Consider the following 12,155-nt stretch of genomic DNA (forward strand, 5'->3'; position numbering starts at 1 on the left):
CTTCAACCAAAATGCTGGGGATGAGAATGGTATTTATGATAAGGCCCTGCTAGACAAAAGTTACATACTTTCTTTGATAGCCTCGGCCAGGTGGTACCATATCTGAGTTAGATGCACCGGAGGGTCTGGGTCCATGAAAGGGTCAGACTGTGTTTCCTTGCGGACTCATTTCTCTATGATCCGATCCATCCACCTCATTCGTATGATCCCAGAAGTACATCCATCCACCAGACAAGCCCATGCAAAACTGAGATTGGATTGATTCCAACGGGAATGATAATTCTTGGCACCTGATAATAGACGGCAGTTGAAACGCACGATTTCGTGTTGGGGGTGGGCAAAGTTGCATTGCAGTGTCCAAGCATGACGTTGGCTTTTGCTCCAAGGGGACCGCGGAGTTGGGTAGCCCTTGGAAGAATAGAAGAAGGACGAATACAAAATAAATCTCCGTCTTGGCAAATGGATGCTCCACCGATTGAGTGGCTGACTCAGGCATTCATCACATCACTCTACTAAGAAGATCGACATGCATTGTACACGTTAATGCTATTCTCTGCGGGACCAGGCCGTTGCAACCCAGGTATTCGATCCCGGTTGGAGCTGGCCAGGGGGTGGGTTGTCAGGCGTATATTCAAGTGGGGAGGCGGCTGTTTGAGACGACGCAGGGATACTAGTACCTCCCAAAGTATCAGGTGCGGCAATGCGCTAGGTAATATAGCAGACACACACGTACGTTGTACAACCTTGACCAGCTTTATGGGATGAAAAGGGATGGTCTGTATGGATCTCTCGGAAGTCGGCCGGTATGACCTAGATCAGCCAACTTAGATTTCCGGAATGACACAGGCGGGGATATGAAGGTACATACACGACAAATCACCAGCCGCAGTATCTAGAGCTCAAAAGCATCGACGAGCTGTATTTGAGTGGCTCTGCAGTTTTTAATAGCGAGGCCTGTAGGGGACTGTGAGTGGCTGTAAGATTCAGGTTTAGATATCAATTGTACTTGCGAGTTGCGCCAACTTTAGTGGCACAGTGCTTGGTTCATCCGAAGACGACTTGAGTCTACTTCAGGTCCAATACACGGATTACCTGGCCTGATCGCTGCTAAATACACTGAAAGGTAGACTAGAACTATGTACACACGAACATTGGTGTTCTGTGCGCACTTGGCTGCACGCCCTTGCTCACCGGCAGTTCAAGGACTAACAAGTCGGATCGGTCAAAGTAATAAAACCCAGCTTCCAAGGGAGCGCATTGTAGTCTCCGCTCGCATTCGGGTCGAGGCCTTGGTATAGATATTCAACAGTACAGGGGTCAATAGTCATGGTCTGGTCAACATTGCTCCGTATGACCTCTCCGTGACTGATGCTCTTGGTCCAAGCCGTTCCAGTAAATACAACGTTTGTTGACCGCGCAAATGGATTCGACTCCGAGTCAGCCAGAGCTGTCCACGTGCCGTCCAATGAGGAGGAGGTCCAGGACCAAAAGTAGCGGTATCCGTCGCTTCCAATGGCCTCGACCAGAAGTAGATACTCATCGCCGACATTGTAGACATTGGATGCCTCAAACAAGGCATAAATGTTGGATTCGTCTTCGAGAGCGATTTCCGGGTCACCGAAGCCACTCGGAAAGCTGCTGACCGACGTCGAAGAGCGATACAAGTGACCATTATCATCCGATGAGTACAAGTAGCAGTTGGAAGAATCGCAAATTGTCCAAAAGTCCTACATATCTGTTAGCATACCGTCCGAGAAATCCTTTTGTCAGGACACCACTCACCAACCAAGCACCGCTGCCCATGTTCTCAGTCACGATGCTGGGAACGCTAGAGTAGAATGTCTTGACCTCACTCCATCCAGAAGGGTCGGCAATATCTGAATTGGTCGAGTACGCGGCATTGTTATTCTGGAAGACCAGGTACCATAGGGACTGCGACTCCATGTAGAAGACCTGAGGAGCCGCGCGATACCCAGTGCCGATTGCAGTCTCATCAAGATAATGAAACTCGGCATCATTGGCCTCGGAAAAGTCGCCAAAGGTAAAATAAACAAGATTATACCCAGCTGACTCGGAAATGGTGCTGGCAAAGACATGATAGGCGTCATTGTAATAAACAATAGAGGGATCTTTAATGGCAGCAAGCGCGCGTGAATCATCCTTGGGGCCTATCAAGGCATCAGACGAGCTCCATGAAAAAGTACTTGGTAGAGACGCCCTAGCTTGCAAAGCCTTGGTTGTAGGAGCACGACTGGCCCATGTCCAAACCAATGGCGCTGCTGCCAGAAGAAGTTTTGTCGGCAACATGATAACTTGTGATGCTAGGTGGAAAATAAATGAATGTTGTTTGGCTTTACCACCTTTGCAGACATCTTCTGTGCTTCTAATGACATTCGAGTATATTTAAACATTGCCATAAATTGAATGCATCTCTCCAGATATTGTCCTTGTTCCCATTGAGGCTCTCCCTACCTCTTCATTAAGCCGCGACATGGCCCTGCTAGCGCTGTCCTGGGCTTTTTGTGCAGCGTCGTTTCGGTAATCCAAAAAGGAAGTGAATTCATTTATGATCCATCGTACAGTCCTGGGCCACTTTTGTACCTAATGATGAAAAATGAGCTTTGGGCACATGGTGATTGGTGGTTCGAGGCCGGAGGATATCCGTCATTGTACCCCAGATTTCCGGGAATCCGGTTATCGAAATGCACTATGGGGACGATGCGCACTCCCGGCGCTAATAGCAAGCGATCGTTTCGTTGTAACTCTATGCGAGTATTTCGTATGTATAGCGCGCAGGGGAAATGTACCATGGTAATTCTTCCACTCCTTTCTTGACCACTACTACAGCCGCCAACCCGTATGCGTCTCTCATGATGATCGACGTTTTCCAAGCGCCCCAATTGCGGCCTTGATGCTGAAGAAATCGCCGGAGCAAGTAGCTCCGTTGCAAGTAAGGGAATGGGGTTCGCGAAAATCAAGTCAATCATCAACAAGCACTTGGTCGTCTTTCATACTCTCCTGTCATGTAGCTGCGTGTTGAAGGCAGCACACGTAATGAACTTCATACTCGAAGCCAGTGGGGTTGATTCCAGAACAAAAGCCAGGCAAGGATACCAGAACTTGGTGCGTGCCGCAGGTGGTAGTGTGTATAGCAGTGTGGTATTTAGCGGTTAGCAGCCCACGGCCAAACCGCCCCCTGAAAGCTTACGAATATTCGGGTCTTGTCGTACTCGGATTCCCTTCGTATACAATAAATCGGTTGCAATGATCTGATATCGTGCTAGAAAATCCATAGAAATTAGGAGAATGTGGCCTGTCCTCGCTGATGATGCCGGCGCGGGAATCATTCCACCGAAATACAAGCGACAGTGAAATTGGAAAGCTTCAGAATGACCCAGAACTGGTGGTGACCATTCCGGGACTCGGGAGAAGTGAAGTAGCCAACGCGACAATAAGCAGCGAATCTATCAATCTCATGCATTTTGTTTCCACATTGTTTAGCTGAGTACAATGCCTGTCACGCGCATACTGTAGCTAATTGTACTCTGAAATTTCAACAGCACGAAGCGAGGCTGAACAAACTATATTAACAGCTCTCTCACCAATTGTATCTGTTCCCAGGGTGGTTTTGAGCACGGAGCCCTTCACTATCTGGGGCCTCAATACCCGTCGCTTGGCCGCTACGGAGGCGAAAAGCTTGGCTTCGTCGGTAGTCGGGTACTATAAGGGCTGAAGATAGAGTCTAACATGACCTTAATCATTGGAGCTGTGGCAACTAAACAATCTATACTCTGCCCGTTAGCGTCAGTCCCCTTTCCATCCCTGGCACTACACTATAACTTCCTATCTATGCGTGATAAATTTCTGGCGCTCGATTGGCGCCTCCACAAGTTGTCGCACCTTGAAACCGAGGCTTCCGCCGTGATGGTGATAATGTGGTATTTTGCATGGTTGACATTGCCAAGTTCACAATGCATATTTCGACTATGTCTCTGCTCGATTTGTTTTGTTTATCTATCTCATATCTGAAGCCATCGTCTGCATTACATGCTCGGTTGTGCAGCAGAGGGCCGTGGGTGGCCGTGAGCCTGGGATAATTCTCGTATTCGACCCCCTGGCCACGGTGATCTCTCCCCACTGAGTGACACTGATGGTGGGCCCTAGTTGCACTCACCTTCCCTTTGGACAGCATCACCACCCGTGTTGTCTTGGCTATTATGACGTCCAATAGATACGACCAACATTGCATGAAGGGGGCGGGGGAATTTCTGTTGTAGTGAATCCGTTTAAAAAACGGCGTCACTCGCTCCTTTTGAGGCCATCATAACACACAAACCAGTACAACACATTCTCTAATCACTTTCATCACCATGCGCTTTTCCTCAGCAATCAGTCTTGCCCTTGGCACCGTTGCGACGGCCTCGCCCGTCCGACGCGACTACACCGAGGATATCTCCATCACCGATTTCTACGTCCACAAGGCCATCGCAAACGGTACCACCAATGCGACCGTGGATGGTGTCTCATTCTTGTTGACTGGAGAAAATGCGACGGATCTCGCCTGCTCGGCGCAAACTGGAATCCCCTCGGCAGTCTTCTCCTGCGGCGACTCCCCATACAGCTTTGCCCTGTGGGAAGAGAGTGAGTCGACTGGAGAGTTTACACTGCGTCTCTATCACGCCTTGGGCGTTGCGTAAGTCTTTTCACCCCTCCCCATTGAGATCCGCATGGATGGAAAAGATCAAACTTGCTGATACTTTCGACATGTGCAGCGTGGGATACTATGGCGCAGGAGTTGTTCCTACCTACTGTCATGCTGGTGGTGGCCCGACTCTGACTTGCGGTCAGGTCGTCACCCCAGTCAACATTACCATCGACAGCCTGCCGGATTCCGCATAATTATATCGTTGGCACAATGACGGGTCGTCACTTGAGAAGGCCTGGACAATGATGGCATTTAGAAAATAAAATGCACACCTAGTAGTTTAAATCAGCTTCTAGACCAGCTGTCTAATATAATGTAATGGAAACTGCGCATCCCACGGTCACAATGCACAAAATGTAAGCCTCGTGTGAAGGGTGGCCACACTCGAACAAACGTGAATCGTTTAGAGCGGTCCCGATAAATTCATAGACCGTCATCGCGTCCGAGTCTTTGTCCGATATTTCGATCTTGATCCTATAGCGAACAAAACAGCGAGGGATAATTTGTTACACATTAGACTATCGCATCATAACGCTTCAATCTTCCATCGAGGATTCTGGCTGCCACAAGTAGTGGATGCCCCTTACTTCAAGGCGCCTATCCGGAGCCTTCCCAGAAGTTGGCAACAGCCTCAAGGTCATCCACATTGAGCAGATCGACTCCGGCGTTCCACAAGGTCCTCCACACAGCATTGCGGGTGCCTACAGGGAAACCTGGCAAATCCCAGTATCTCACGGCAATTCCCTTGGCGTGCGCCGCCGCAACCTGGGCGTCAAGCAGTTCCAGCTGGGTGCTGTTGAACTCCTGATTCCGTACCTCTCCAAACTGCACGGCAAAGTCGGTGCTGGCAATTGGGGAGACTTCCTTGGTGATGTTGTCGGTGGCGAGATCCGCCAATGGACCGTCATAAAAGTAGTCCCGGGGCTCGACACCCTGGACCAGGTCCAGCGGGGTGTTGCCGGTGCCAATGACGGTCACGGGGCCGCTGACGACGGCTGAGCCGTTGTAGGTGGTCAAATAACCAGCGTCGCGGAGCGGTGCCAGGGCCTCGATGACATAGGGCCAGGTAGTCGCTCCATCGGTCTTGAGATCAATAAAGAAGTAGAGCGTCTGGGACGAGGAAGTGTCAAAGACGCCGTTCTTGGTGGGTCCGCTAACGAAGGCGCTGTCGGGATTCTCGGCACGCAGCACACTGAGGATCGGCTGGATATACAGAGAGTCCAGCGTCCGCTCCTCGCTCAGCGCGCTCTGCTCGTGTCCGACATAGAGCGTCTCATTGTACAGCCAGACATCGGCCTCGGTGCTCACGGCACCAATGGCCAGAGCGCTGTAGAAGGGCACCGGCCGCCAGTAATCGTTGTGGCTGTGGACGGGCTTGGGAATGATGCCCTGGGTCAATTGGGTCGGATACTTGTATGCCGGATTGGAGTCGGCACCATCCAAGATCTTTTGCAGAGATCCCGAGATGGGTATGTCAGATTGCGCCGACACCAGCGGTGCTGCTACGGCACAAGCACTTAGGAATCGAGACCACATTGTGTTCATTTGGAGTAGAGACTCTATGCTGTACAAATGAATGTGAGCTAAATCATCAATTGATGCCAAAAAGAATCAAGATAATGATTTTGGGAAAACGTTCAATGATGTAGGTTTTGAATGCTGGACAGGAGCAACCCGCGAACCCGAACAGGGGTCGTAGAAGCTGCCAGGATATGACGACTTCGACCAATTAATTGGGTCCGGTGCGATCTTCCCCGCCAATCGCCGCACACACGTGTTATACAAAAGAGTAAGCGCCACGCAGAAACGAAATGGAGATCGTCTGTAGTATAACGGCTGCTGAGCGAGCACGTGTGCTCACCATGATTCTAATCAAGTTTTCCATGCAGTCCAGAATTCAAATACAATCAACCAATCACACTTCCGTATCTGGCCATCCAGCTAATATGATTCATTATACAGGTATCCAATTATATCGTGAATTGTGTTTGTAAAGAGCGATATGTCTTGCTACGAATAATGTCAAATTTGATTTGCATAGAAAACTATTTCTTCTAGTTATTATAAGCAATTGTTTCCAGACTCGTTTCAAGGTTTCTTCGGCTTGAGATAGCAAATGTATGTGATATTCAGGAGATGTTTCAATAACTAGCTACAGGCCAGTCGACCTCCATGAGTAATTTGGACAAATATAACTAGCTAAAAAAGATGAAGGCGAGGATAAAGGACTCTGAGAGGTCTTGTTCCATAGTATACACTTGCCTCGAATCGCCTCTGCTCTGCTCCAAGACTCTGATGCCCGAGCTGCAAGAAACAGCTCAAACTGGAGTTGGCTACCTAGTTTTAATAAATGTGTCATTTGCCACAAGATTGATGCGAAACCTCTTGAACAATGCAGAACAAAGATTGTTCATCAATGCAGTAAGAGTCGCAAGGACATATGAGCTGTGAATAACTGTGTTCGTCTGAACTTTTCAATGCTGCTTGATTGATCCAAATCAAGGACCTTATATGTAGAACATGGGACGAAAACTTGAACAAATCATATATTTGATCACGCACTCACGTGGACAACTATTTGACGGTGGCCGCCGGTCAAGGCACCGGAACTCTTGTTCCTTGAGATGATTATTTCAACACGCAGCAAGGTTACCACAAAGACGATCTTGATAGCTCATATCAGTCATACATCGTCGTCAGCTTCAAACCTTGAACATGCCCCTCAAGCCTTCACAAGCCGACGACGATAAAGGCGACCTTGATGGCCCAATTCACTGACACATCTTCGCCAGCTTCAGGCTACCATCGTCTCTCTCAAGCCCTTTCAAGCTGGTGACGATGAGCCTGAGTCCACAAACGCAATCGCAGTCAAGCTTCAGCTTCTTGAAAAAAAAAAAAAAAATCTGCATCTTTCCTCTTTTGCGTACCAGCAGCTCTTGCCTAAGCTCTGGTGCCAACCCTTCTTTGTACCCTTTGGAAGCTGTGAAGCTTACCTGTCCCCGACTCTGAATCTCTCTTCAACATTCAACATCACCAGCACCCGCCACAGAGTGTTTTTATTACACTCAAGCAGACATGGATATCATCCGTGTTCCCGGTGACACCAACGTCACTGACTCTGGTCAAAATAACGTTCCCAACCCCTGGCACAGCGACACCCTCCCCGTCAGTTTCTTCGCCCTCGATCGCGATATGGAGCGCGAAAAGCCCCAGGTCATGAAGTTCTGCTTGATGTGCGATAAGGTGGGAATTTTGAATTGCTTCACCTGCGACGCCCCTTACTGCTCTGAGCTCTGCCAGGAGAAGGACTTCAAGATCCACGAGTCCATCTGTTCGCAGCTCACTGGCGAGTTTCACGATTGCCAACGCCCCGACGGCCAGCACTTTCGAGTTCTGTTCTTCCCGCAGAACGAAGACCAGCCGCGCTTCCTCTGGATAAAGCACGAAGCCAGCGATGAAGAGGTTCAAAAGACCATGCACAGAATCATTGTCCGAGACTGCGAATTTCAGCCTCGCCAGCCGACGTTTGCCACCGAGACCCGAGCCATTACTATTAACCATTCCAACGCGATCCGCCGCTGTGGCCATGGCTTGAGACTCAATTCGATGACCCAGATGAAGCACTACAATGCTGAGAATGGCGGACCAGTCATCAACAAGGCACTAGCCAGACTTTCGCCAGCAGGACATGCTTCTGTCTTGTTCGGACCGGCCATTCTCTGGGGCTACCATTACAGAACCGATGCCGAGTTGCATGATCCCAAGTCCCGCCTTCGTCCCATGGACGTTGGAGCCCGCGACATCCGCTCGCTTATGGACTACATGCTGGGAAGGATGACTAACCCTTGCGTGGTCGAGCCTCAGCGGCTCACTATGCAGCGCCGTGTCCCCCTAACCTGGGCTGTCAAGGTTAATTGTGAAGGTGACGTTGCACGTTTCAAACGTGTTCTTCATGATGGAGTGACTGAGCTCCCCATTTTCGAGTCCGTCAAAGTCATCAAGTACACCATGGACCCCTGGATCACGGTCGGCTGGGCCAAAATCCTTGGACGTAAGTAATTTCTGGTGTCACTATTTGCCATGTTCTTAATTGTTCAGCGACCGCTCCATTTCAAATATTGTAGTATAAGACGACAGACTCAGATGCAATGCTCGAAAAAGCTGTCCCCGACTAATTTATCCATTTGGAAAATAATTGCTTACATGGTGTTATTGTAGTGCATTGGGAGTATCGCCAGGTCTGGAGCAATCGCGAATTGAAGGAATCGGGTAGGATGGAACTTCTGCGTAACCCTCATACCCGCTACTTCACCGCCGAAACTCTCCAGCCCGGTGACCATCTCGGACCGGATGCCGAGGACAAGTTCCAGTTGGGAACGGTGGTAGTTCGCCGCAGAGACGGCGGCCTTATCCATCCCTACCACGTCCAGTGGATGGTCGACTTTCTGGACAAGATCCGCAAGGAACGCGGTCAGCGTCGACTCCTGCTTCTGGTCAACAAGTTCCTCAACAACGAGCCGATTCCGCACTACAATCGAGAGGACATGGAATGGGACTGGCGAAATTTTCGCTTCTGGTGCCCGGGCGGTAGAAATGTTGGTACGCCCTGGAATTTGTGATCACGGGATGGGATCGAAGGGGACATGGAACCATAGTGTACAAGGGTACATAAAGGTATCTGCATGTCGATACCGGATATGTTTTTGGCATTTCCTCGCTCTGCGAATGCAAAGAAATTTGCCACGCCGCAGCGTGCTCTTCTCAAGCTATGTACATAACTTGATATGAATCACCATCGTGAATCCCAAAGGGGGCGCAATGCAGTTAAACCAATAAAAAGAGACTCAGTGGTCCGAATCGTTTTACTGCCCTGTCCCGGGAGAATATTGACCCAGTGATCGAACAGCTCTTTTGTCCTTCCTCTAATGATGCCCATCTCCTGCAGTGCTGGGTCGTTCTCGGCGGCGTATTCCAGCCCACGGGGTCCACCAAAGACCAAGAGGAGATGGTTGAACTTGACCGTCTCCCTTCTCCTTGGACCAAATGCTTCTGATATCGGTGATCCACGTTCTGATGTTCCAACGCTGAGATCGTAACCATCTTCGTAGGGGCACTCTTCGAAGATTGACGCCAAAGATTTGCAACGCCGGATGGCATAGCCCCAGTACAGACCTGCCTCAGTCCTCGGTGTTGCAGGATGGACGGCATCTGCGCGGGCCGGATCCTTGGGATCAAATTTGAGAGTGACGCGGTGGTTTGCCGGAATATCGTCATCAATAGTGACTCTCAGGTTCCCACCAACATCAACGACGGTGCCCTTGCCACCACTTGGGCCCTCTGATGTCGTTATACCCTCGCCGTAGGGCAGATATTCTGAAGGGTTGGGGTGATGTGGCATTTCCAAGCTCTCGAGAAGACCGGCCTGCTTGAGATTGGGGTGGACTGGAATCAGTGCCTTGCGCATAAAGGGCGGCACCTCGACATAGTTGAGCAAGTGCTCAATGTAGCCACAGGGATCAATGTCACCCGTGTACATGGAAGGGTCGACATTCCTGACCCGCTTGTCCAGGGGCGTGTCGTCAAAAATGACAACCTCGTCCACGGCAAAAACGGCCAGTGCGCGAGAGATCTGGTTGACGACGGCGGTGCGCTGATCATCTCGACGGCAGCTGCAGGCCAAGGTCAGCAAATAAACTTTATACCAAATGCGATGAGCCACGATAGTGATTCCTTACGTAGACAAGATACTGCCGGGGATGGCTACAGACACCGTCCATGTACGGCCACCTTCAGGCTTGAACATTGCGGTAGGCTTGGTGGTGTCGATAGAATTGCCGTCGCTAGAGGTCTTGCGCTTCTATATGCGGCAGTCAGAATGTGACTAGCTGCTTCCAATGCTATGCAGATATTATTGCAAAATTTGCAAATACAGTCAAAAGGTACAAACCTTTTGCCTATTTTGATCATAGGACATATTGGTGAGAGCCACACTGGTATTATACTTTTTTTTCTGCAGGTTTATCGGCGACCTGCCTACTTCTGGTAATAAATCCAACCTGCCTTGCCGATATTGGCTTGGTGCTGTCGTCTGCTGCAACTCAATTTTTTAGCGGACTGAATTGTTTCTACCGGCCAAACGCAGCAGCGAGGCCACTGACCGCCTGCGCTTTACAGAGTGCTGGCTCCCCACTTACAGAGTACGTACCCATCTTGGCCATTAGCTAATGCAAAGCGGGACCGGGATTGTGGCACAGTGGAGATGTGGACAGCTTTATCGCTTTATCAGCATCGGCGCGGAGGCAATGACCTGAGCGTCCTTTCAACCTACATACCTGCTCACACTGGACTTGCTTACAATTCAGCTCTGCTGTGGTGAAAAAGAACAGGCAGAATCACAAATCACTTCTTATTTGGGCTCGTTGGATCTACCGCGACCATGGCAGTCAGTATTGGTTCTCAAAATGAATGGTCGCGCATTCTCAGCTCGTCGACAATCGTTGTCGCAGACTGTAAGCAGCACCACGGAGCACTTCCCATCTGCCCCTCCGTCTCTTGCGCAATGGCTCGTGTCGCTGACAAACTGAATGAACGTCTTCAGTCTACGCCGACTGGTGTGGTCCCTGCAAGATGATTGCACCGACGTTCGAATCGCTCGCGACCAAATTCTCCAAGCCCGGCAAGATTACCTTTTGCAAGGTGAACACCGATAGCCAGCAGTCCATTGCCTCGGCCCATGGTGTCCGCGCCATGCCCACCTTTCTCATCTTCAAGAATGGCTCCGTTATTGAGACGATCCAGGGTGCGAACCCGCCGGCCCTGACTGCCGCCGTCGAGAAGTCTGTCAAGCTGGCTGGTACATCTGCCCCCGGTGCCTCTTTCAAGACCCCTGGCAGGACCCTCGGCGGTACCGGACCTGCAACGACCTCGAGTCGTTGGGGCGGCGGCGGTGGACGTTCGTTGGGAGGATCATCCAGATTCAGCTCGTTCAACGTGCTTAATGCGTTGTTGACGTTCTTTGGATTATACATCGTCTCTCTCTTTTCGGCAAGTTTTCAGAATGTCCTTTTTCCGCCAAAGCGGTTACTAATATCTCTTACAGTTCGACCCATACAAGGCAGCAGAAAACTCCGATTTCAACGTGCACAAGCCCAGGAGCGAGACATTTGGTAGAGACCAGGGAAGCGGAAGACCGGGAGCAGCAGCAGCAGCGCGCCCTACAAATGGCGTAAAAACCTTGGCTGATCTCGGTGGAAGTTAATATCTATCTCACTACCTTGCTGCGTATTATACCCACAGTTTTTTGTTCTAGTCGGAGCATTTCGTCCTGGATTCTGCCTCTTCAGAACTGCCTAGCCTATAGCATTTTGCTACTTTGAATCTTTGATTAAATCCAATAAAGTAAAACTATCATTGGTGTTTTGAGCAGAGCTTCAAGATTCAGACAAGAAGT

General features: G+C 50.1%; 6 protein-coding genes across 6 annotated transcripts; 3 read left to right on the top strand and 3 right to left on the bottom strand.

The window, feature by feature from the left end:
- Window positions 1-1,205: 1,205 nt before the first annotated feature.
- PFICI_13813 (uncharacterized protein) lies at window positions 1,206-2,307 on the bottom strand (the record flags this gene model as incomplete). Its single annotated transcript, XM_007842394.1, has 2 exons — window positions 1,206-1,727; window positions 1,783-2,307. 2 exons carry the CDS (start codon window positions 2,305-2,307, stop codon window positions 1,206-1,208), a joined length of 1,047 nt encoding a protein of 348 aa, XP_007840585.1.
- A 2,063-nt stretch (window positions 2,308-4,370) lies between these two features.
- On the top strand, window positions 4,371-4,899 carry PFICI_13814 (uncharacterized protein; the record flags this gene model as incomplete). Its single annotated transcript, XM_007842395.1, has 2 exons — window positions 4,371-4,693; window positions 4,773-4,899. The coding sequence occupies 2 exons, from the start codon at window positions 4,371-4,373 to the stop codon at window positions 4,897-4,899; spliced, it is 450 nt and encodes a 149-aa protein (XP_007840586.1).
- Window positions 4,900-5,302: 403 nt separating this feature from the next.
- On the bottom strand, window positions 5,303-6,241 carry PFICI_13815 (uncharacterized protein; the record flags this gene model as incomplete). The annotated part of the gene is made up of 1 exon (XM_007842396.1): window positions 5,303-6,241. One exon carries the CDS (start codon window positions 6,239-6,241, stop codon window positions 5,303-5,305), a length of 939 nt encoding a protein of 312 aa, XP_007840587.1.
- A 1,539-nt stretch (window positions 6,242-7,780) lies between these two features.
- On the top strand, window positions 7,781-9,324 carry PFICI_13816 (uncharacterized protein; the record flags this gene model as incomplete). Its single annotated transcript, XM_007842397.1, has 2 exons — window positions 7,781-8,756; window positions 8,924-9,324. 2 exons carry the CDS (start codon window positions 7,781-7,783, stop codon window positions 9,322-9,324), a joined length of 1,377 nt encoding a protein of 458 aa, XP_007840588.1.
- Window positions 9,325-9,494: 170 nt separating this feature from the next.
- Window positions 9,495-10,679, bottom strand: PFICI_13817 (uncharacterized protein; the record flags this gene model as incomplete). Its single annotated transcript, XM_007842398.1, has 3 exons — window positions 9,495-10,374; window positions 10,441-10,562; window positions 10,653-10,679. 3 exons carry the CDS (start codon window positions 10,677-10,679, stop codon window positions 9,495-9,497), a joined length of 1,029 nt encoding a protein of 342 aa, XP_007840589.1.
- Window positions 10,680-11,141: 462 nt separating this feature from the next.
- On the top strand, window positions 11,142-11,963 carry PFICI_13818 (uncharacterized protein; the record flags this gene model as incomplete). The annotated part of the gene is made up of 3 exons (XM_007842399.1): window positions 11,142-11,214; window positions 11,304-11,764; window positions 11,805-11,963. The coding sequence occupies 3 exons, from the start codon at window positions 11,142-11,144 to the stop codon at window positions 11,961-11,963; spliced, it is 693 nt and encodes a 230-aa protein (XP_007840590.1).
- Between the last annotated feature and the right edge of the window lie 192 nt (window positions 11,964-12,155).

This window comes from Pestalotiopsis fici, assembly GCF_000516985.1.
Source record: "Pestalotiopsis fici W106-1 unplaced genomic scaffold PFICI_Scf_12, whole genome shotgun sequence".
Lineage (NCBI taxonomy): Eukaryota > Fungi > Ascomycota > Sordariomycetes > Amphisphaeriales > Sporocadaceae > Pestalotiopsis > Pestalotiopsis fici.